Genomic DNA, 24,875 nt, shown 5'->3' on the forward strand with positions numbered 1-24,875 from the left:
GACAGAGATGTTGACAACTCGTCCTTGCCAGCGAAGCTCATTTACTTAAGGGGCTCTGATCAACTTTGGTGCTGCTTATAAATATGAACAGACAGCCAAGGATCATCAAACCTTTCAGGCCAACTTCTATAAAAGAAGGACCAAAACAAAGAGTTGAAATTGTATGAAATAGATGTAATGCAGGGAGCGGAAGAAAACCTAAAAATATACTACAATAGCTTCAGAGAACTAGGAGAATATATTTCATTGATGAAATAAAAATTGGTAGTTATTTTAAATGGATCATTCAGAGAACAAGAAAGTAAACTTGGAAACTTTTTTAAAAAACCACCTTTTTTTTTCCCCCCCCCGAGAAATAGAAGGGCCTGTGCTGTGGCTTACATAATCCCAGCACTTTGGGAGGCTCAGGTGGGCGGATCACGAGGTCAGGAGTTAAAGACCAACCTGGCCAATATGGTGAAACCCAGTCTCTACTAAAAATGCAAAAATTAGCCAGGCCTGGTGGCATGCATCTGTAGTTCCAGCTACTTGAGAGGCTGAGGCAGAAGAATCGCTTGAACCCGGGAGGCCGAGGTCACAATGAGTCGAGATCGTGCCATTGCACCCCAGCCTGGCGACAGAGCAAGATTCCGTCTCAAAAAAAAAAAAAAAAAGAAAGAAAGAAATAGAAGTTTTGAGAACTAAGGTTGAGGAATTTATTCTCTGAAAATAGTCCTAAAACAAAGAGGTGGCACATGAGAAAGAAAGTAAAGTAAGAAGATCAGATTAGAAGATTCAGCATCCAAATAATAGAATTTCTGGGGGAGTGGGAAGGAGAACAAATACGTGAAGAAATTGAATTTGCAAATAAATAACAAGAAAACTTGCTGGAACTCATCGATTGTCTAGATCAAAGGTCCGCAAACTTTTTCTGGGAAAGGCTATCTGTGTCATTTGCTATACTCTTCCTTTGTAGCTCGCCATAGACAAAATGGAAATAAATGGTTGTAGCCAGATTTGGCCCTAGGGCTGTGTACAGTTTGCTAGCTTCTGGTCTAGGTCAAAAAAGCTCGCCCAAAGTCCAGCCCAGTAAGTGGGAAAAACACAAAGACCTCCCACCAAGGCCTCTCACTATGGTATTTTAGAATGCTGTCCTAGAATAAGTAAGATTTCAAATGCTTGGTAAGGGGTGGTGGGAGCGACAAGGTGGGGGAGCTTCAAAATCCTAAGAGAATCTCTTTCCAGTCTAAAATCTCCTCTTCAGCACAACTTCCTAAGAAGCTATTGGAAGATGTGTTCTGTTAAGATGAGGGAGTAAAGCAAGAATGATGAACCCATGACAGCATCCAGCAGACAAGGAATCCAACTTAGGAAAGAGATAGGTAATTCCCGCATGACTAAGGTCAAAGCAAAACCTAGGGAGCAGCCCGTCTGGTTGGTGCCGGGAGGGCTGAAGGCTCCCAACAGGTTGTTTCTGAGGGAAAGCAAAACAAAAGAATAGAAAAAGCTGACCATGGTTCTGCTATGTTGGACCATGTTGATAGGGATTACAGTTCTAATGGAGAGTTTGGGGTGAAGTAGGGACAGGTATATAGAAAAAGAATCAAATTTTAAAAAGTACTACTTTTTAGCACCAAAGTAAGAAAAAAATTGTTCTAGAAAGTAAATGTGATCAGCCGTGAATTATGTGATATGTGAATATTGGTGTATCCAAAGTGGTGTTATGAGTTTATTGGGAAAATGGAGAAGAAAAAGTTTTGGGGAGCTAGAGATATAGGAATTAAATCATTTGTATAGTAGGAAGTCAGTAGATAACATCTAAATATGAAAAGTCTAGAAGTAATAGTTCTAAATGAATTACTGTATTTAGAAACATGTAATAAGTACCAGAGTATTGAAAATAATTGCTTCTGGGGAGCAAAATCAGAAGTGGTGAGCGTTAGTAAGAGGATTACTGTTTTAAGTCTTATAATTTGGCTTTTTAAGTTATTACTACTGTTATGTTTAATTTTTTATTTTTAATAAATGTAGAGTCAATAGAGCAAATGTCTAAGCGTTCATTCTTATTAGTCCAATACCCTTTATTATTATGTCATTTATTAAATAGTTTTTGGTTCCTACTCATATAATTAATATTTGACTTGGCCATGATGAGGAAACATATTCTAAGAAACATGAGTCAGTCCTATGTTAGTCTCCACATAGAACCTTAATATAGTTAATATCTATAAATAGTTCGCAAACCACCAGTACTATCTGAAAGTTATAAAAGGGGAATAATAATTGCAGCACAGAACTGAGCAGTTGGAACAATGAGAGTGTATAGCCCTCGTATTGGCCTTCAGAGGCAGGATGGACCAAAAGTTGACCGCCTTCTCTTGTGAGTATCAACTCTTGCCTCAGCAGCTTTGTAATATTAAAACTTAGCTGTCTGATCACATTTTATCCATTTTTTATTTGTTTACTGATAGTGAAGTGAAATGCTCATGTTATACAATCAAACTATATCTGTGTAGTTTTATTTTCTGAGAAATGTCAATAATAACAGTGTTACTAAATATTACCAACTCAGAACATTTTTCCTAGACTGTTCCTACTTCATTTTGTTAAAATCGAAATCATTCTTATTTACCTAGTAACGCTATTCATTATAGGTAAAGCTGGGTGAAATGTATTTTGAACTGATGTTACTTACATTTTACTTGCTTCAAGAAATGTCTTTGAGTCAACATAAACTAAATAATGAATATATATTTAAAAAGCTATTAATCTCAATGTGGGCTGGTGCTTTGTGCATCTATTTACATTTGGGGATAGCTGTTTTGGAGAGAAATAGGTATTTGGGTGGTGGAGGAACTGTGTCTGATATTTTTTAAATGCTTAAAAAATAATATTGGTCATCTGCACTATAATTGTTTCTGAAAAAAATTTATATTCTCAGAAACTTTCAAATTATTGTAGAATATATATGCCTAGCTTAAAAGAAAAATTAAAGTAGTCCGTCAGGATTTTTCATGGTTCAGAATTAAGGCACTCTTTCTTTGAAAAAAGTCCTCAGACGATTCTATTAATGACTGAAGAGAACAGTTGGAGAGAGAACTCTAGGAAGAGGAGCCATGTGCATTTCCAGTATGTGAATTGGCAGTGATAATTCTGAGGAAAAGCAAAGTTTATAAATTTGGAAACTCCTCCTAGAAAGCTACACAAATGTCTTGCTTTAGAGGTCAAAACATGAGAGTCAAATTTATAAACCATCCAATTTAGGTGGGAATTATTCATGCCACACAAGATTCGGAAGCCAGAGATTTTCTGCTTGAATCACTATTTTGGGAAATCCGTTTAGATGGGCATCTTTTCAGCAAGCAGGCTAAAAATTAGCTTAAAGTGTTCAACATTTTCTTTTCTTACCTTCAGAACAAGAAAATAGTAAGAATCTCCTGCAGCTATATGAATTGCCTGCTTGAATCATCTGTCTGTGAACTTAGAAATATTCTCCAGCATTGTGTCCTTTTCCTATATCAGTAGACACTCCTTATCTTTTATAGCCTGAAAACCCTGGAATATGATGACATGTGGAACAAACTTCTTAAGTCAATACACCCTAGCTGTAAATGCTGTTACCAATAATTCTTTCAGATTCACCTCACCGATGCCTGGCCTTCTGCTTGTGACTTAAGCTTACTTTTTGTGTGTTAAAAGCATTGTATTGCTTAGAGAAACAGCCATTAACTTGGTGGTTTAAAAAAAAACCTAACTACTAAGAACTTGAATGAGAAATGAAATGTAGTCATAGAATACTATTTGGTTCAGCTGTGAGCAGTATTTACATCATCATGTTAATAATGTAAGCCCTGAATATTGATTTTCCATATTGGGAGAGGCATGAGTGTAGTGAGGGAGTTGTAGAAGGCATCTTCCTGTTAGAAAGTAGATAACGAAAGCTAAAATGTAAGAAACAGCTACAAGAGTAGGAAACGGGTGGGAGGATTGGGGCAGTGAACTACTGATTTTTGTTATAAGCTTTAAAAACTATGTATTTATGTTGTTTTGATAAAATAGAAGAAGTAACAGAAATGCTCAAAGATCTAAAAACTTAGATCTTTTTGTCAGATTTCTTGGGACAGCTACTGTGCTCTTAAATATTTTTCTTTAGCTTCTGTATTTAAATTTGTTTTAATTAGAATAATATGGGTGTATCTTTTGCCCTTTGGGCCCAACAGATTGCTTAGAGCATTATATTTAAAATGGCCCATATTTTTTGATGTATGTTGAATATCTGAAATTTAATACAGGCTCCAGCTGAGTTTATTAACTGCAGGTTACTGGAAAAACAGCAACAACAACCAAACCTGACTTTTCTCTGTTTATTATTAAAAACATTCTTTTGAATACATCTACTTTCTTCCCCTCATCCCTGCAGGGATATTGTTATCCCTCAAAAACTTTGGCAGCTAGTGATTTATCAAATAGCATAATGAAGTCAGTACTAGATCCTGAAAATCTGATCTTATTAGTAGTCAGTATCTCAAACAACTACTCATAAATAAATAACTACTCATAAATAAAGTCAGTTTCTTGTGTTTTTCTCTTGCAGTCATTGTTAAGTGTGATGGTATGTCCAGGAGAGGGTGTGTGTTTTGTGAGAGCAGTGGGGTTGATGTATTTGTCAAATGGGCCTTTTCTTTTGTTGTATAGCCAGCTTAGGAAACATGAAGGAGAGCGCTTTTTGGAAAGATCTTACTGGTGCGTTGGTACTGCTGGAAGGAACAAAGGGATAGCATGCATGTGCTGTCATTTAGCTTTGTCTCTAACTAGACCCACCTAGTTTATTAGCCAGTCCAGAAAGTCCCAATTTGAAATTTCCAAATAATAACTATTGTTAGGCCGGGCGCGGTGGCTCACACCTGTAATCCCAGCACTTTGGGAGGCCGAGGCGGGTGGATCATGAGGTCAGGAGATCGAGACCATCCTGGCTAACACTGTGAAACCCCGTCTCTACTAAAAATACAAAAAATTAGCCGGGCATGGTGGCGGGCACCTGTAGTCCCAGCTACTTGGGAGGCTGAGGCAAGAGAATGGTGTGAACCTGGGAGGTGGAACTTGCAGTGAGCCAAGATTGTGTGGCTGTACTCCAGCCTGGGCGACAGAGCAAGACTGTGTCTCGGGGAAAACAAAACAAAACAAAACAAAAAAACTGTTATAGCCCACATTGAGCATTCTTATGTTTCAAGTACTTCTTAAAGAGCTTTTAGATATTACTTCATTTAATCTTCCCCACAGTGCTATGAAATATATATGTGTAAGATAAAGATACTTTTTTTTTTTTTGGAGACAGGGTCTTACTCTGTCACCCAGGCTGGGGTACAGGGGCACAGTCTCAGCTCACAGCCACCTCCATTCCCCAGGTTCAAGTGATCCTCCTGCCTCAGTCTCCCAAGTAGCTGGGATTACAGGTGCACACCACCATGCCCAGCTAATTTTTGTAATTTTAGTAGAGACAGGGTTCCACCATGTTGGCAAAGCTAGTCTCAAACTCCTGACCTCGGCCTCCCAAAGTGCTGGGATTACAGGCATGAGCCACTGTGCCCGGCAAAGATAACTTTTTTTTTTTAGGGAAGGTTAATTGACACAACTTTTCCTAAAGACAGTTTGGAACCATGTGTCAAAAATCTTAAATTCATACCTTTTCACCTAGCAAAATTTATGTCGTTATTGATCCTATAGAAACAGAAAAAGATTCAAAGATGAAGACAAATGTTATTGCAGTGTTGCCAATAGTGTTAGGATAACTAACTGTGTGTGTGTGTGTGTGTGTGTCCAGCCAGAGTTGTACACACAGGCAGGTTCTCATCCTAGATATCCTCAGTTTTACTAACTTATGTCTCCCTCCCTCCCTCCCTTCCTTCCCTTCCTTCCCTTCTTTTTCTTCCTTCCCTGCTTCCTCCTTTCTTATTCTTTCATTGTTTTTGGAGACAAGGTGTCGTTCTGTTGCCTGGGCTGATGTGTGATGATGCAATCTTATCTTACTGTAGCCTCAGACTCCTAGGCCAAAGCGATCCTTCACCCTCAGCCTCCCAAGTAGCTGGGAATACAGGTGCATGGCACCATGCCTGGCTGATTTTAAAATTTTTTGTAGAGATGGGTCTTGCTTCATTGTCCAGGCCCATCTTGAACTCTTGGGTTCAAACAATCCTCCCACTCAGCCTCCCAAAGTGCTAGGATTACAGGCCTGAGCCACTTCTCCCAGACCAACTTTCACAATATATTAAGTGAGAGAAAGGAAAGCAGATTTCACAGTAGTGGGAAATGGTTACATTTTATTTTGTTTTTAAAGTTTATATGTGTATTTTTACACAAGGGGAAGTCTAGAGGTATATAGGGGTATGTGTGTGTGCGTATGTGTATGTATATGTGTATATATAGATGTGTGTGTCTTTATATACATATGTTGATGATAGTTGCCTCTGGATATGAGATTTCAATCATTTAAAGTTTATTTCTTCTTTCTTGACTCTTTTTCATTCAGTAAACTTTTTTTTTTTTTTTTTTTTTTTTTTTTTTTTTGAGGTGGAGTCTTGCTCTGTCACCCAGGCTGGAGTGCAGTGGCACGATCTCGGCTCACTGCAGCCTCTGCCTCCCAGGTTCAAGCAATTCTCCTGCCTCAGCCTCCCAAGTAGCTGGGATTATAGGTGCACACCATCACGCCCGGATAATTTTTTATATTTTTGGTAGAGATGGGGTTTCACCGTGTTGGCCAGGCCGGTCTCGAACTCCTGACCTCAAGTGATACACCTGCCTCGGCCTCCCAAAGTGCTGGGATTACAGGTGTGAGTCACTACACCCGGCCCATTCAGTAAATATTTATTGAGCTATTGCTGTGGCCAGTCATTGTATTTTGTGAAATAATTATTATTTGTACAATTAAATTTGATATTAAGGATATTACAATTTTACAAATGTTTTCACTAAATAATTAAAATAATGACTTGGTTATTAAAGTGATATGTTATTTGGAAAATTCATTTACTTGCAACACTACTCATAAAAAGTACAGAATAAAATGAAATGTTAGTGTAATGTGCTGAAGCATTCAGCCAATATGATGCTAATAGGAGAAATGATTTTTATTTGTATGAAACAGTCTCTATCCAAGGTAGCCTTCATGTGGGAGGAGAGATGTTTGCATGCTCTACATTGCTTTTATTTGACTCAGAAATAGTGTACATAGGTGAAAAGAATCGCTTTTTCATGATGAGTAGCCATAGATGCATGTTTTTACCTTTTTTTTTTTTTTTTTTTTTGTCAGACAACTACAAGAACAGCAACGGCAAAAGGAGCTGGAGCGGGAAAGGCTGGAGCGAGAAAGAATGGAAAGAGAAAGGTTGGAGAGAGAGAGGTTAGAAAGGGAAAGGCTGGAGAGGGAGCGACTGGAACAAGAACAGCTGGAGAGAGAGAGACAAGAACGGGAACGGCAGGAACGCCTGGAGCGGCAGGAACGCCTGGATCGGGAGAGGCAAGAAAGACAAGAAAGAGAGAGGCTGGAGAGACTGGAACGGGAGAGGCAAGAAAGGGAACGACAAGAGCAGTTAGAAAGGGAACAGCTGGAATGGGAGAGAGAGCGCAGAATATCAAGTGCTGGTAAGAAGTTTACAAACTCTTCTGTGTTCTTGTATCTGAGCTTGGATGATGTCTCTTGTACAGTCATGTGTTAAAATATTTCACATTTGAGATGTTTGGGATTAAGCCATACAATTTGAAATTATGAAAAAGTATGCAGCAATTACTACTTTAACATTTTCTTTTTATTTCTGTCTGTATTGCTTTTATTGCTTGGAGACTTAAAGAAAGCTCTTGGAAATTTTTATTCTGCCATTCTAATTCTTCTAACTCCCTATAAAATGGCTATAAAGTGTAAGTGTTTTTATGGGAAATTTTTTATACTGGATGAACTTCAAATATATTTCCCTCATGAGATCACTTAAATTGTCTCAAATACTATAGTACTGTAGTACCATTCAGCAAGAAATTTGCTTGATTGCATTCTAAAGATTTTGGAGGAAGAATTATTTTAGAGAAATATTCTCTAAGACTAGTTATTTAAATATGCTTTCTAGTATTATGAAAAATTAGTGAAAATTATGGAATCTGGAATTTACTGAAAGACATAAGGGTTAATATATGACTGAAAGTTTGAGGTATTTTAACGTTTATTAAAATTAACATTCATTATAGGATTTAGGAATATTCCTTATGGCCTATATAAAAAGTCTCAATGTGGTTTGATTAAATAGTGGTTGGTTGGTTGGTTTATTAAGTTAATTTATGTATTTTTAGCTACCTAATTATTTTCTGGAGTTATGGCCAACAAAACAAAACTTTTCCACAAATTAGCATTGAATAGGAGCATTGAGCCCTTCGTATTAAATGTTTTGCCAGCTTTACTAGTTTTGCTATTTGTTGTTTTTAAAAAAACAACTAAATTTATTCTTCTGTTTATGGTCCTATTCATGTGATTTTAATGTCCTTTTTCTTGTGAACTAAATAAAAATTAAGACGAATACTAGCTTTTTCTTGTAAAAGAAATTAGTCGATTAAATTTATTAATCCACTTATTAGATAAAAGGAAACATTTCATCCCCTTCTGAATCTCAAAATGTATTTACAAGTTAAAATATTCTTGGGTGAAAATAGTTATTTGCGTTTGTGCCTAATTCTCTGATACTAACTGTAGTCTACATTTATACATTGTGTCTGAATGCTGGTTTTGTGGCTTCACTAGCTCCCTTTTTCTCTCTCCTTTTTTATCCTGTCTTTTGCTGCTGCTTTCCACCTTCTGTCCAGCTCCATCTTCAGACAGCTCCCTGTATAACGCTCCACTTCCTGAGTATTCCAGTTGCCAGCCTCCTTCAGCACCTCCTCCATCATACGCTAAAGTCATCTCAGCTCCAGTGTCAGATGCCACTCCTGATTATGCTGTAGTGACTGCTTTGCCACCTACTTCCACACCCCCTACACCACCACTGCGACACTCAGCGACACGTTTTGCAACATCTTTAGGTTCAGCCTTCCACCCTGTTCTTCCCCATTACGCTACAGTTCCTCGTCCTCTGAACAAAAACTCTCGACCTTCTTCTCCTGTGAACACACCCTCTTCTCAGCCTCCAGCTATGAAGCCCTGTGCCTGGTCTACTTCCAATTTTTCGCCCCTCCCTCCATCTCCTCCAATAATGATTAGCAGCCCCCCAGGCAAAGCTACTGGTCCAAGGCCTGTCCTCCCTGTTTGTGTTTCTTCTCCTGTGCCCCAAATGCCTCCATCACCGACAGCACCCAATGGGCTGGTTGACTCTGTAACATATCCAGTGTCTCCACCGCCTACCTCAGGGCCAGCAGCTCCGCCGCCGCCGCCTCCACTGCCTTCCCTCGCATCACTCTCACACTGTGGATCTCAAGGTTCTCCTCCTCCAAGCACCCCTATTGCCTCAACTCCCTCATCCAAGCCTAGTGTTCTCCCTTCTCCCTCTGCAGCTGCCCCTGCCTCTGTTGAGACTCCTCTAAACTCTGTGCTGGGAGACTCTTCTGCTTCTGAGCCAGGCTTGCAGGCAGCCTCTCAGCCGGCCGAGACTCCAGCCCAACAGGGTAAGGCTTTCATTATTGCTACTAACAGCTAATCACTTGAAAATGTTATATAGCAGCGACTTTAATTGCCTGAATGGATGGGTAGGATGGTTTTGATCCTTGAACATTTATATGCCATAATGCCATGCTTTTTTTTTTAGTTAAAAAAAATTAAAGTAGAAAAATGTTTTTCCTGTTGGATTAATTGCATTTGGAGGAATTTCCATATTGAACTAGGTTTTTATATCTTTTATAGTATTGCAGTTAAAGATGTTTTCTAGTATTTAAGAGCCCCTCATAATACATTTCTTTCTTTTTTTCTTTTTTTTTTGTTTTTTTGAGACAGAGTCTTGCTGTGTTGCCCAGGCTGGAGTAGAGTGGCACGATCTCAGCTGACTGCAACCTCCGCCTCCCGGGTTCCAGCGATTCTCCTGCCTCAGCCAGCTGAATAGCTGGAGTTACAGGCACATGCCACCACGCCTGGCTCATTTTTGTATTTTTAGTAGAGACAGGGTTTTGTCATGTTGGCCAGGCTGGTCTTGAACTCCTGACCTCATGTGATCTGCCCTGTCGGCTTCCCAAAGTTGCTAGGATTACAAGTGTGAGCCACCGCACCCAGCTAATAACATTTCTTTCACTAGGAAAACTTTGCTTGACACGTTGATCTACCACACAATAAATACATGATCTAAATTGTTTTCCTTCATTTTCTGGGAGACTTAGAGAGAGATATTTAGTGCCCAACTGTAGTCATTAGATACGTCATCCCAGAGTTTCCTTTGGAGCAGTTCTGGTCTTGGGCCCTGTTTCCTTCTTGCCTTTCCTATATTAGATGCCCCATGTTGGACTTTCAGGATAGTTGTCACCCTAACCCTTGGAGCATTATGACTTTGCAGGAGGAGTAGAGAGGATGGCAGGGTTCGTATATGCCCTAAAGGGTTCCAAGGTCCAAAATTACAATAAGTAGTGGCTTGAAGGGGTAATCGAGAGAGAATAGCATCCTCTGTAGTTATTCTCCGTGTCCCCCACCTTATTGTTACGGTAACAGGGAAGGGAAGATGTAATCTCTAAGTGGATTATTTGTAAGTAGAAAAGGACCCGGTTCTGTAAGTAAATAAGAAGATGCTTGGCAACCCTAGTTTTTAAAATGTGATTTAAGGAGGACTACAGAAAGAAAACTGAAAACAAATTTGTACTTAAACATCGCAAGGCTTGTTATTGCTGTATATATATATTTTTGTTGTTGACTAACAAATTTGCTTAAAAGGTTAGTCAGAATTCTAAGATGTTCAGTTTGGCTTCACCATGACAGTTATACTGTACAAAATGGGCACAGCCAGCCTGACAAAGTGACCTGCTGTACCCTCAAAACTCTTAACAACCCCTTCAGAAGGGACAGACTATTTCTAGATGCTTCTTTTAACAATTTATGTTTTCTGCTTGTGTAACTGTTCAAGCTGAAAAAGTTAGCAGTTACTACCCAGTGTGCAAAATAGCATTTTATTCGTTCTGAAAACACCCCTCTTAAACCTTAACTAAAGGAGCACCTACTGTTTCAGGATTCTGTTATTAAATAAATTCTTGTTCACTCCCTTTGTGATTTTATAACATTTGAACATTTCTCTTCTTGCCCCCCATTTTGCGGGATAAAAACAACTCTACTTCAAATCCTATGGTATTTAATTATTTCCAAGCGTTATTTTGAGGTTTTACTTTGTACTAGTAAATTCCTTTACTTCAGTGATTCTCAGCCTTGGCTATCCATTGAATTTAAATGTGAAGTATTTTTTAAAATGCTGAAGCTGGGACTTACTCCTCCTTCATGTTTTTAATACAGCCACTTTGTAAACAACTAAATGTATGTGTTCACTGTTACTGAATTTACTGTCTCAACACTTAAGGTTAAATGTGGATTATTTCGGGTCTGTTATTTCAAGTAGTACTAACTGCCATCCTATATACTAGTTTGTTTTTTCAGGGATGCTTACCTCTCTTCCAAATTTTATAAGTATTTATTTTGCTTATTTACCAAATCCCCATGAAAAAAAAGTCTTAATTAGATGATCTGTTGCATAGTTCTATTACTAAAGCTCTAACCTAAAGTAAGTAGTTATATATACTTGGACCTTACATTTCAGTATCTTTCAAAAACTGATCTAGACTTTTACAACTATGATAAATTGGACTCATTAAGTAAATACATGAGTCAGTTTAATTTAGCATGGCATTCTGAGTACCTTCCCACATAAAATAATATCACTCAGCTCTATTGTTGATGGTCTTACTTAACATTTCTCTCTCTCAGGCATTGTCTTGGGACCACTTGCACCTCCACCTCCTCCACCACTCCCACCAGGGCCTGCACAGGCTTCAGTAGCCCTCCCTCCTCCCCCAGGGCCCCCTCCACCTCCTCCACTCCCATCCACTGGGCCTCCACCGCCCCCTCCTCCCCCTCCTCTCCCTAATCAAGTACCCCCTCCTCCTCCACCACCTCCTGCCCCACCCCTCCCTGCATCTGGATTCTTTTTGGCATCCATGTCAGAAGACAATCGCCCTTTAACTGGACTTGCAGCTGCAATTGCCGGAGCAAAACTTAGGAAAGTGTCACGGGTAAATACCATTCTGAAAAATTTTTTTAATATATCTTATTCTTCCTAAATATCTAAAATGTTGAATTTATTGTATTCTAATTTTATGAATTGTTATGAACTTCATTGATTTAAAAAATTGAAATAATTTACCCTGGCTCGATGGCTCATACCTGTATAATCCCTGCACTTTGGGAGGCTGGGGTGGGCGGATCACCTGAGGTCAGGAGTTCGAGACCAGGCTGGCCAACATGGTAAAACCCTATCTCACTAAAAATACAAAACTTAGCCAGGTGTGTGACACATGCCTATAATCCCAGCTGCTCGGGAGGCTAAGGCAGAAGAATTGCTTGAACCCGGGAGGTGGAGGTTGCAGTAAGCCGAGATCGTGGCACTGCACTCTAGCCTGGGTGACAGAGTGAGACTTCGTCTCAAAAAATAAAATAAATAAAAATTAAAAATTGATAGAATTTAAATTTTTATAGTGAAGTTGTAAGAATAGTATAAATAATTTCTATAAATTCATCACCTACATTCACCCATTAACATTTTACCAGTATTTGCTTTTTTATCCCTTCAGATATGTTTCCTTCTTTGCACATGCACTTTTTTTTTTTTTCTTTTGAGACGGAGTTTCACTCTTGTTATCCAGACTGGAGTGCAATGGCGCGATCTCAGCTCACTGCAGCCTCCACCTCCCAGGTTCAAGCGATTTTGCCTCAGCCTCCTGAGTAGCTGGGATTACAGGCACCCACCACCATGCTCAGCTAATTTTTGTATTTTTAGTAGAGGTAGGGTTTCGCGATGTTGACCAGACTGGTCCTGAAATCCTGACCTGATCCACCCGCCTCAGCCTCCCACAGTGCCGGGATTACAGGTGTGAGCCATCGCACCCGGCCTACACATGCACTTTTGTTTGAATGATTTGAGAGTAACTCAGAGACACAAGCTTCTATTTTCCTAAGTACCTCAGTGTGAATTTTAAAAGAACAAGGACATTTACCGGCATAACCAGTAGTATAATTATCAAAATCAGGAAAGTTAACATTGATAGAATACTGTAATCTACAAATGTATTATTCAAATTTCATCTAAGTCCAATGACATCTTTAGTGACAGTTTTTTTCCTGGTGCAAGATCATTTATTGCATTTAGTTATAATGTCTCTTTGATATACTTTATGACAGTTCCTCAGTCTTTCATAATACTGGCATGTTTGAAGACTGTAGGACAATTATTTTGCCTGTTATCCTTCACTTTGGCTTATCTGATTTTTCCTCAAGATTAGATTCTAGTTATGCCGGGGTTGTTTTAGCAGGAATATTATCAAAGCAAAGTCATGCCCTTTTCATGGCAGCACAGGAAGAGATAAATGATACTGTTTCATTGCATTCTTGGTGATAGTAGTTTTGATAAACTCTTGTTGATATATAAAGTCATGCTAAGAATCTATTGGTTCTTAAAGCTTAAAAAATAATATTTAGGTTTTTAAAAATTAATGCTGATGTTTCCTTCTGTTTTAGATGTAATATATTAATAAAAATATGGTTGTCTAACATAGGAGTTGATTATGTCTGTATATTCTCATTAAGATGGAGGATACCTCTTTCCCAAGTGGAGGGAATGCTATTGGTGTGAACTCGGCTTCATCTAAAACAGATACAGGCCGTGGAAATGGACCCCTTCCTTTAGGGGGTAGTGGTTTAATGGAAGAAATGAGTGCCCTGCTGGCCAGGAGGTGAGGAATTTCATTATAATGGACATGCCCAGAATTGAGAGGATTTTAATTTTATTCCAAATACAACTAACTAGATGCACTTCTTTCCTTGTAGAGAAGTGGTTTTTATACTGAATCAGATAATATTTTTAAAAATTGGATTTGCCTTCTTTGTAGGAGAAGAATTGCTGAAAAGGGGTCAACAATAGAAACAGAACAAAAAGAGGACAAAGGTGTAAGTTAATAAAGATAGTCTACCATACCTTAAAATATGGAATTCAGGCACAGCTCATTCAGGAAATAGTGTCAGCATTTATTTAATTTGGGCTTAATTAGTTTGAACTTATATTTGCTAATTTTTAACTATGCATGTGAAGTGGCTTGTTCTGACTTATTTATAAATTTTTAACGGCAGTCTTAGTAAAATGAGTTGAATATGTGGAATTATGGGAAAAGCATTGAAGTTCAAACCTGTGGAGTTTAATCCTGTTCCTTAAATGAGTGAATGACATTTCACTACTATTTTCATCTCTTAGAATCTCAGTTCCCTTGCATTAATTTAAAAGGAAGGAATTCGCCTAAATTCATATGTTTCCCTTAGGAGCTTGATGGTTATTGGCTGTGCCCCTTAAGAGTGTAACCTTCATGCCCTCCTCCCTGATTCAGCTGGGCAAACTCTGCTTTGTCTGTGCTGTATATTGGTGTGCAACAAATAATATGTTCCCCCTGCTCCATCTGGCCACCTTAGATGCCGTTCCTCAAATCTGTCTCTCATGTCTGGCTTTGTAGCATTGGCTAGTGAAAGTTCTCAGGGAGAACACATGAGGAAAGGAGCTGTGGGGAGGGTCGAAGGGAAGGTGGTTGAATACAGGAGAAGAAAGTCTAAGCTGAAATGAAAGGGAGAGAAGACCGATGAAAGAGAAAGTGGGGAGTGGCAGAAAGAATATTAGAAGTGGACATGTAAAACACTAAATGTATATAGCAACAGGGGACTGGTAGATGTGATATTAATATATATATGTATATTTAGGAAGATTCAGAGCCTGTAACTTCTAAGGCCTCTTCAACAAGTACACCTGGTAAGTTCAAGATAAATATTTTAACCTTTATAAACTTTCTCTAAATATTAATACTCCCCAGTTAAAAATTCCCCCTTTCCCCATGTTTGGACCAAGTGACTGGACACTAAAATGCCAGAGTTCTTTGTTCCCACCCGAAAGCATTAACTTTTTTCCTCCTGGAAGCTGCTGTTACTTTCTTGAGGTTACTTACTAAAACAAGGAAAATATTAATGTACTATTAGATGACGAGAGTATTTTTCATAATTGTTTTTGTAGAGGTAAAAATAAAGTGAGCATGTTAGTTAGTACTGCAGTCTGCTTCAGAACATTCTCAAATTGAGAAGGATGTCCTAGCCATTCATTTGGGTGATATTGATAATTAAGAGAATAAAGTTTCTGATTTGTAAACTTAAAAAGTCCCCTTAAAATTTTGGGGAAGTGTTCTTGAATTCAGTGAAATTTCTGACATTGAGAATTCTTGAGCATCTGATAAATCACCTAGAATATTAACAAAGTATATTTCACTAGAGGTACTTGATGAGTACTGTATCCAAGATGAGAATACGAACTCATTACATATTCACATGTTATTTCTTCATATTTGATTAAAGACTAAGGGCTGGACTATCTATTGAACTCCTTATCTATTCTGGAATGAAATAACATAAATAAACTTGATGAGTTAATATCTAGAGTGGTCCATAGGAAACCATTATAGAGAAATGCTTATATTCCTACAGTTTTGATTTAAAGACAACCAGCTGCATCTACAAATTCCCTTTTGAATTTTCATTTTTTTAATTTTTTTGAGATGGGGTCTTGTGCTGTTGCCCAGGCTGGAGTGCAATGGTGCAATCTTGGCTCACTGCAACCTCCACCTCCTGGGCTCAAGTGATCCTCCCACCTTAGCCTCCCAACCCCCTAAGTAGCTGGGGCCACAGGCACATGGCACCACTCCTGGCTAATTGTTTGGATTTTTGGTAGAGACAGGGTTTCACCATGTTGCCCAGGCTGTTTTCAAACTCCTGAACTCAAGTGATCCACCTGTCTCAGTCTTCCAAAGTGCTAGGATTACAGGTGTGAGCCACAGTGCACCACCTGGAATTCCTTTTTTTTTTTTTTTTAAGTACCTCTGAAGTTTTTGTTTTTGTGATTGTAATCCATCTTTTCACCACTCCCCCCATTCCTCATTATTAAATAGTGACTCTTCAGTAGGTTGATTGCTATACCATAATTAACATCATGGCTTTGTTTTCCCTCTGAATAGGACTCAGTTTATGTTATTTTCATTAAAAATTCACTGGTTTGTGACCCACTTATTTTAGCTTTATCCTTCTTTCTGTAAGCCAAAATTAATTATATATACTCTCATTAGTACCGCATAGATGTTGTAAATCTGAACCATATTTTGGGCTCACAGAACCTTTAGAATATGATGAGAGCTATAGATCCTCTTTCCAGGGAGGAAAATTGTATTTTTATTCAGATTTGTTCATAATTTCAGAATATTCATGAATTTCTTGAAGGTTATCCATGGACTCCAAGTTAAAAATTCCTTATCTAATATATAACCCCTTATATAAAATATGAAAAACTAAGGCACAGGTTTTGTGTGTGTGTCATATATATAAAATCAAAAAGGGCAGGGCCTCTTTTGTCACTTGTTTCATTCCGTTTTTAAACTGACATTCTGTCAGGCACCTGAAGTGAAAGGTACATGTCCTAAGCCCAAAAAAACTCATGGTACAGCTGGGAAGATGAGACACACAGGTGTGAAGTTAACCTTGTTACAGCCACTTGTTGAATAGTAAGTAGTGTGTCAAAGAGGGAGGAAATGACACATACGAGTCACCTGAGTCATCTTTGTAGAGAAAAGTGACATCTTAGTATTCCTTGAAGAGTATTTAGTTTGGCTGAAAGTGAGGGAAGGTGTGATATTTCAGGATGTAAGTATAGCATGAGCAAGGTATGGAGTTGGAGATGAGCAAGAAGAGATTAGGAAATAGGAAATAGACTAGAATGGGGAATTCTTTTTGAGGAGTATTGTAGGGAAAAGGTTGAAAATACGAGTTAGAAACAAAAATGTTGAGAGCCTTTTATAAAATTATTAAGAGTTTAGACTTTATCCTGCAAGTACTGAGTTCAGTGGACATTTAATCCACTAAAACTGTTTGAGGCACATTAAAATGGCACTTGTGGTTTTCCCATTGAAACTAGGGAGGATTGAGATAGGCAGACCAGTTAGGAAGCTCTATACGCATGCCAGTGAAGATCCTCTGAAGGGAACCCAGCCTTGCCCCTCCTGAAACACACCCGAGCTCCTTAGAGAGAAGAGGCCCTTGCTTCTCAGCTTCCGCAGGGCCAGCTGAACCAGATGAGCCCTTTTAAGACTAAAAGATAGTTCTGGTTTGGCTGATTGAGGAAGGACCTCAGCCAGCTGTTAAAAGGTAGCACTTGCTACATCTTAAGCACTTTGGAATTACTCCCTCATCCTTCCACTTGCCTCCTCTTTAGTGACAGTGTCCGATGACCATTCCCTTCCCTGTCCAGGTGTCCCTCAGTTTCATTCAGGACTTCCCTTTTTTCACCTGCTTGGGCTGGTGTCAGTTGGGTATGTTTCTGATTCGGCCTGTCCCAAACCCCATCCGATTATTTGATCTTCCTGGTCAAGTGTGGAACTTGCCACCACTGTGGCGGTCATTGAGAGACTGTGTTAGCTGTTAGAATACAAAAGAAGGAATTTGGTTGATGAGGAGTAAAGCAAGATCAATAATGACTTTAAGGTTTCACACCTAATGCCTTCATGCAACAAGAAATCCAGAACCAAAAGCAGGGCTTCATGGAAGAGTGTGAGTTTATTTTTGCGTTAAGTGTACTTTGAAGAGACCGTAAGCTACCTGAGAATGTGCAAAAGCCAGTTGAGGAGCTGCATTGGAACTCAGAGCAGTTTTAGTTAAAACTATACAATGACATCACAATTCATGAATAGACTTCATTCTCCTGTGGCCCAAATTCTTTCCTCCATGAGAAGATTCCACTTCTGATTTTGCCCAGTCATGTAGTGAGGCCAGTGACAGCATCAGTGAGTCAGCCCAGATTAGAAAAACAATTCAAGCACAATAGACAGCCAACTAGTGAGTCACTGACTACATAGTGTCTTTTGTAATAAGAGCTTAGAGCGAGCTTGTTTATATTTAACTGGAATAATCGGCTAAGGCCCAAGAATTAATTGTTTAAGAATCAGGGAAGTACAATAGAATTTCAGGATTCTGATATTTATTTTGAGTTGTTCCTATTTTTTTCCCCAAGAGGGACTACTTGGATTTAGATTAAATGTTGAAATACATGAACATATTATAAGTTATACTTACTGTTTTTATCATTGGCACTAAAAAATAATTTAAAACAGTGTCGGTAATACTATTCCATTTTAATTAATTGAACTATCCTAATTTTAAAATTATCCTACTTTATCTTACTGTCCTTTCTTTATTAGAGAAACTCCTTACTATCCAGGTTATAGAATCATAATATTTTAGACTTAACAATGTAAGTTTTCCTTGGAAACTTACTGTACTAGCTTATAATTTCTTCTTATTTTAAGGTCTGGCATTGTGCAAATTAGAGTCCTTACAGATTTCAATTAAAGTTTAGAATTTAAATATTTATATTACTACTATGTAAACAGGTATAATGAGATTTAGTATTTTGTTATTTGTTTTATAATAACTCTGGAAGCATATATTTAATAGTTTTTGTTTTTTATTTTTAAAGAACCGGCAAGAAAACCTTGGGAAAGAACAAATACAATGAATGGCAGCAAGTCACCTGTTATCTCCAGGTATCAATTTTTTTCTCTAAGTTTTATATTTTATTTGTATAAAAAAAGAAATTAATGCATTCTTAGTGTAGAAAAAAATTGAATGGTAAGAAATTATACAGAGGAGCCCATAAAACTCTTGTGATCCTCCTAGTATTGGACAACCACCAGGCCTTATTATATATTACTCATCTACATTACTAGTGATTGATAAATTCTCCCCTACGTTTATTAACCAGATGATCTGAGATTTTAAGATAGCTTTGTCTTTCCCAATTTGTATTTTGAAAAATTCAAACTACAGAAAAATTAAAAGGATAGTACAGTGAATATGCATATACCCATTTCCTAGGTTTAACAGTTGTCAACATTTTGCCCCACCTAACTATCTACATATCCACACTTTTTTCCCCTCTGATTAGTTTGAAAGCAATTCACAAATAAGAACTGTTTCACCCTAAATACTTCAGTGTTTTTTTGGAAGAACCAGGACATCTGCTATGTAACCAGAATACCATTATTACTTTCAAGAAATTTAACATTGAACAATAATATTATCTACTATAGTATATAATCACATTTCCCCATGAGTCCCAATGACATACATTGTATATATATATATAAATAATTTTTGAAGCCTTTTTTAAACCTGAATATCAACTGGAGAGAAAAGAGAGCGAAATAAAACATACATCTTTGAATTTGTAAAGTAGAAACATGTATTTCCCTATCTCATTTGAAACTTGTAAGTGTAATCAAGTTAGAAAAGATAGTATCCAGAAACAAGGCTAGTTAATACTTGTTTCTACAAGTACATGTGGGCATATTTAGGCAAATTTGTTCTTCCTTTAGCTAGTCATACTTTATTTTCATGACTAAATTTATGTCACAGCTCCTGAACATAGATGAAACCTTTTCTTGGTTTATGAGACCGTTTAAAGGACTTGTATTTTTCCCAGAAAGAAAAAAAAAGTATGCATTTAGAAACTAAAAGGTATTTTGTCTTTTCTTTCTGAGCTATTTGCCTTATTTTTGTCTCGTAAAAAGTAACTTGACTCTAATTATAGAAACCTAATAAAGATAAGTACAGGGATAGACTTTATATTATCACAGACCCGTTCTGTGTTAGTCTAAGTCTGAATTTGGATTTGGCTTTCTATGTGGTTCTTTCTGCTAGTAGGAAAGAAGATTTGGTAATGACACAATTGTTTAAGCTCCACAAAGAAACTAGGCCTTTTGGAATGTATAAAAGCTTTTAGTTTCTAAGTGATTGAAAGATGATCATATTTTACTTTAGAAGAAAGGAGGAATTGCTTTTGGTGGACATGTGTTTTCAGTAGAGTAGAAAAATTGCACATTTATGTTTCTCAGACTCCTAACTGAGATGGCCTTCTAACACATCTCTACTAGTTATGGATTTTCTTCAGTAGCACATTATGAAGTGCTGATTTATTAAGCCCATAACAAGGAGCTGGCCAGGCGTGGTGGCTCATGCCTGTAATCCCGGCACTTTGGGAAACTGAGGTGGGTAGATCACTTGAGGTCACGAATTCGAGACCAGCTTGGCTAACATGATGAAACCCCATCTCTACTAAAAATAAATTAGCTGGGCATGGTGGCGCACACCTGCGATGCCAGCTACTTGGGAGGCTGAGACACAAGAATCACTTGAACCTGGGAGACGGAGGTTGCAGTGAGCTGATATCGCGCTATTGCACTCCACTCTGCAGACCTGTCATGTGTCATTTGTCCTTTCTGTTCATCATACTTCATTGATCTGCATTCCACAGTGAACTAAAAGCTAAGCCTACGTTGATGGCAGAAGTCGTGTCTTAGAAGGGACATGGACGAGGTTCTCCAAGTGGAATACATTCTTTGATGTATTTGGTCCATTTAGTAAAGGAAAAGTTGTTCTTTGAAAGATTTTTTTATTTTTCCTAATTCCAGGGTAGGGAAAAAAAGATTTTTTTTTCAGACTTGGAAATTTAATAAGTTATCTAAAGGTCACCATTTTGAAAATAATTTTATATAGATGAGTTGAATCTTGATTCTTAATATCCAGTAGTGCACCATAATCATGTTCCAATTCTGTTAGGTGGTTTTCCTTCCCTTTCCCAAAATAGAAATTCTGAAACTCCTGATTATTTCCTGACCACTCATATATCTTTTGATAGATTTGATCCAATTACTGATATAAAGGTTTTAAAATTTCACCAAAAGCTGTTTTAAACCATAAAGGATTTTAAAAATATGTTTAAAAGAGTAAGAACTATATTGCTTTTCTTCGTAAGTTATCTCTTCGGAATAACTTTTCCTTCGGAAAGCAAGTGTATTAGCTGCTTTAAGTATGTCTTATCCTTGCGTTGTAGTGAAGGTGCCCGTTTCTCTTTGGAATAGCTTTGTCAAAATTATGTTAGTGGTAAGATGGATTAATGTCCCATAATATGCATGAGATATTGCATATTGCTGTATTTGTTAAGTGAAGATGTCAGAGTAAAAGCAAGAGTGGTTAAAAATGCTTTAAACTATGACTGGATTATAACATTTGGGAAGTTGGTGCATTTATCTGTGGTTATTAAGACCTTACAGATCTTGTATTCAAGATGGGAAAACTAGTCCTTTACATGCCTCCTGAGAAGAGTTGATTTTGTATACTTTTATATACTTACTGTGCCTACAACCTATATAAAAAGTAGCCATTGTGTAATGATTTTTAAAATTTTCTGTAACTGGTATCTTCACATAACTAAAAGTGTCTTAAAATATCTTTTTTGTTGGGGAAAAAATGGTTATTTTAAGGTTAATAGACTCAATTCTTGTTTTGTTTGCTATTAACAACATATAAAACAGTAACATAATGAGAATTATTTTTTAAAGTTCTATTGTGTATCCCTTTCAATGGTTTTCCCCTTCATAGACGGGATTCTCCAAGGAAAAATCAGATTGTTTTTGACAACAGGTCCTATGATTCATTACACAGGTATCATCCTGCTGTGACGTTGTGATTTGAGACTTTTAAATAACATGTTCAGGATAGGGCTGAGCTTTTTCTACCTGGATTGGTAATCACCACAAGGGAGATTTTTTTTCTTTATTTTGAATACCTTTTAAAAATTCTGCCATCACTTCACAGTTGGATTCAAGGATAAATACAAATGGTAAACATATTAGAAATAGTAGACTGGGAATCTAAGGCCACATGTATTATCTAGGCCATTTGTAGCTTAAGCATTTTCTTTTAAAGGCTGTTTGCCTTATGATTATAAGACAAGATTTCAAAAAAGTTGAATAGAAGATCCTTTTCCATCTGTTACTGGAACATGGACTAATATTAAAGCCATGGTTGTGGATAATTGATTATTTGAGGAAAATCTCTGTTTCCTAGATACTTTGTAGTGAATTATCTTGGATAATTTAACATTTAACACCCTGAGTAGATTGTTTTCTAGGATGAGCCCTATTATACCATTTTTTAATTAAGAAGACTTAAGAACTAGTTTTTTCTTAATTAAAAAAATTGACAACTAAAAATAATCCTCCAATGCTTTTCAGTTACTTACACAATTAATTTGACAGAATAGGGACTTAAATATAGTAGTACAGTCATTTTATAGGCAGATGTTTAAAGGCAACGCTCTCATCATAAAATAATAAAAACTGACCCAGCACCTGGTGGTTCACACCTATAGTTTCAGCACCTTGGGAGGCCAAGGCTGGAGGATCATTTGGGGCCCGGAGTTTAAGACCAGCCTGGGAAACATAGCGAGACCCCATCTTTACAAAAAATAAAAAAAGTTAACTGGGCCTGGTGGCTTGTGCCTATAGTCCCAGCTACTCAGGAGGCTAAGACAGGAGGATATCTTGTGCATAGGCGTTAGAGGCTGCAGTGAGCCATGATCACACCACTGCACCCTAGCCTGGGTGACAGAGTGAGACCCTCTCTTAGGAAAAAAAAAAAAAAGTAAAATAAAAACCTGAGAAACCCTCATTTTGTGATCAATTATGATGAAAACCCATAGGTTAGAAATAACTGAAATATATTTATGTTATTTTACACATCTATTTTTTTAAAAAATATACATCAAGTTCACTGGGAATATGAATTAAATGGTGTTCATAGTGCATGTCTATTGCTGTGAGTTGGGAGTTCTGTAAGCAGACTCTGGCCAAATTCTTACTTGCTAAAATTATTTTTATGCTATTAATGATCAAAATACTTGACAAGTTAATTTTGTCAGCCAGTTAAATCTTCGCAAAATGTTTATATTCCAGTAGTGAAATAGTTTTTTCTGCCTTTTTTTTTTTTTTTTTTTTTTTGAGGTGGTTTGTTTTGGCCAAAAGATTTCTTTAGAAAATTTGCTAGTACGTAGAAAAATAGCATTTAACAATGAGATTTTTAAGTCTGGGTGCCATGGCTCATGCCTATAATCCAGCACTTTGGGAGGCTGAGGCAGGAGGATCATTTGAGTCCAGGAGTTTGAGACTAGCCTAGGCAATGTGGTTAAACCCTGTCTCTACAAAACATACAAAAATTAGCTGGGCATGGTTGCATGTGCCTGTGGGAGGCTGAGGTGGGAAGAAGACTTGAGCCCAGGAGGTCAAGGCTGCAGTGAGCTGACTGAGATCATGCACACTGCAGCCTGGGTGACAGAATGAGACCCTGTGTCCAAAAATATATATATATATTTTAAATGTAGTAAATCTGCTCAGTTATCTTGCTGCTTTCACACATAGTACCCCCGGGATAATGTTATTGATAAACTTTTTTGGTAAAAGTTAAGAAAAAAAGTGGTGATTACATCTTTCCTTCAGTATGAAAAGTTCCCCCCTTTAGTTAATTATCATGGTGGTGGTGGTGATGGATTGCATGTTAGCATGAATTAAATTTTTAAAAATTTGCATGTTTCCACAATTGTTTATTACATAACAATAATTTTTTGCATTGCCTAGTAAATATGGATATATTAATAACATACTTGCCCAATTAAATAGCAGACTGTAGTTCATGTGAATTTCAGAGGTATTCATTATATAACTTGAGAAAATAACTAGCTAAATGGGCCACTTAAATGGGAAATGTAAAAGAAAAGCAGAGTATGAATTATAGTTTAATTCTAGAGAACAGGAATAGGTAGCATGAGTGAGTATATGAAATAACATCCTAAACTTTAAGAATATTTGCCAGACGTGACTGCATTTTATGGATCTAAGTAAATCTTAAGTGACCTTGGAATTCAGTAGTCTTCCCTAGCAAAGTAAGAAGGTATAGCCTCACAAGAGGAAAGGAAATATTTAATATAAATATTATTCCCTACAGTGCCTAGCTCAGTGCTTATTGAATGAAATTTTCTGGAAGTTATTATTTCCCCCTATTCATATAAGCAGATACCTAATAAAGTAAAATTGGACGACTTGCTTCCTAACAGTCTTTTAAGCAGTAATACGTTTTGATAGTAAAGCAGATTAACAGGTCAGGCGTGGTGGCTCACAACTACACCCAGCAATTTGGGAGGCTGAAGTGGGCAAATCATGAAGTCAGGAGTTTGAGACCAGCCTGGCCAACATGGTGAAACCCCATCTCTACTCAAGATACAAAAAAATTAGCCAGGCGTTGTGGTGCACCTGTAATCCCAGCTACTCCAGAGGCTGAGGCAGGAGAATCACTTGAACCCGGGAGGCGGAGGTTGCAGTGAGCCAAGATCGCACCACTGCACTCCAGCCTGGGAGACACAGCAAGACTGCATCTCATAAACAGCAGCAACAACAACAACAAAAAGCAGATTAACTCAGTGTTTAATCTTCAGGAACCATGCCTATGGGTTTAAAGTATTTTATGTCTTATAAGAATTATAAATTATAACTTTGAAAAAATTTATTATGCCTTTTGGGTCTTGCTTCAGATTGCTAACACTGGTACTCTGCAAAATTGGGAATATATGATTTGCCTGATGGTTTTAAATTGCATTTATTTGTGGCTCATAAAGGAGGGCACTTACTAGACTAAACCAGAACCCAGAGGAGTGCCCAATTCCTAAACTCTAGGTTTTCCTCTGAGGATTCTTTTATTGCCAGACTTGGAGAGGGCGCCATGACTG

General features: G+C 37.6%; 1 protein-coding gene across 22 annotated transcripts in view; it reads left to right on the plus strand.

Moving 5' to 3' along the window:
- Positions 1-24,875, plus strand: part of ENAH (ENAH actin regulator) — a 155,574-nt gene that overhangs the window by 123,616 nt on the left and 7,083 nt on the right. For 5 of the 22 annotated variants that reach the window (XM_063716438.1, XM_054519465.2, XM_063716436.1 and 2 more), the window contains 8 exons: positions 7,286-7,617; positions 8,821-9,615; positions 11,900-12,204; positions 13,775-13,920; positions 14,077-14,134; positions 14,930-14,978; positions 18,735-18,801; positions 21,698-21,760. In XM_063716438.1, coding sequence (XP_063572508.1) covers positions 7,286-7,617; positions 8,821-9,615; positions 11,900-12,204; positions 13,775-13,920; positions 14,077-14,134; positions 14,930-14,978; positions 18,735-18,801; positions 21,698-21,760 — 1,815 coding nt within the window. The remainder of the gene's footprint in view (positions 1-7,285; positions 7,618-8,820; positions 9,616-11,899; positions 12,205-13,774; positions 13,921-14,076; positions 14,135-14,929; positions 14,979-18,734; positions 18,802-21,697; positions 21,761-24,875) is intronic. The other 17 variants (XM_054519512.2, XM_063716473.1, XM_063716454.1 and 14 more) reach the window with 5 other exon arrangements.

The sequence above is a fragment of the Pongo abelii genome, chromosome 1 (genome assembly GCF_028885655.2).
Source record: "Pongo abelii isolate AG06213 chromosome 1, NHGRI_mPonAbe1-v2.0_pri, whole genome shotgun sequence".
NCBI classification, from domain to species: Eukaryota; Metazoa; Chordata; class Mammalia; order Primates; family Hominidae; genus Pongo; species Pongo abelii.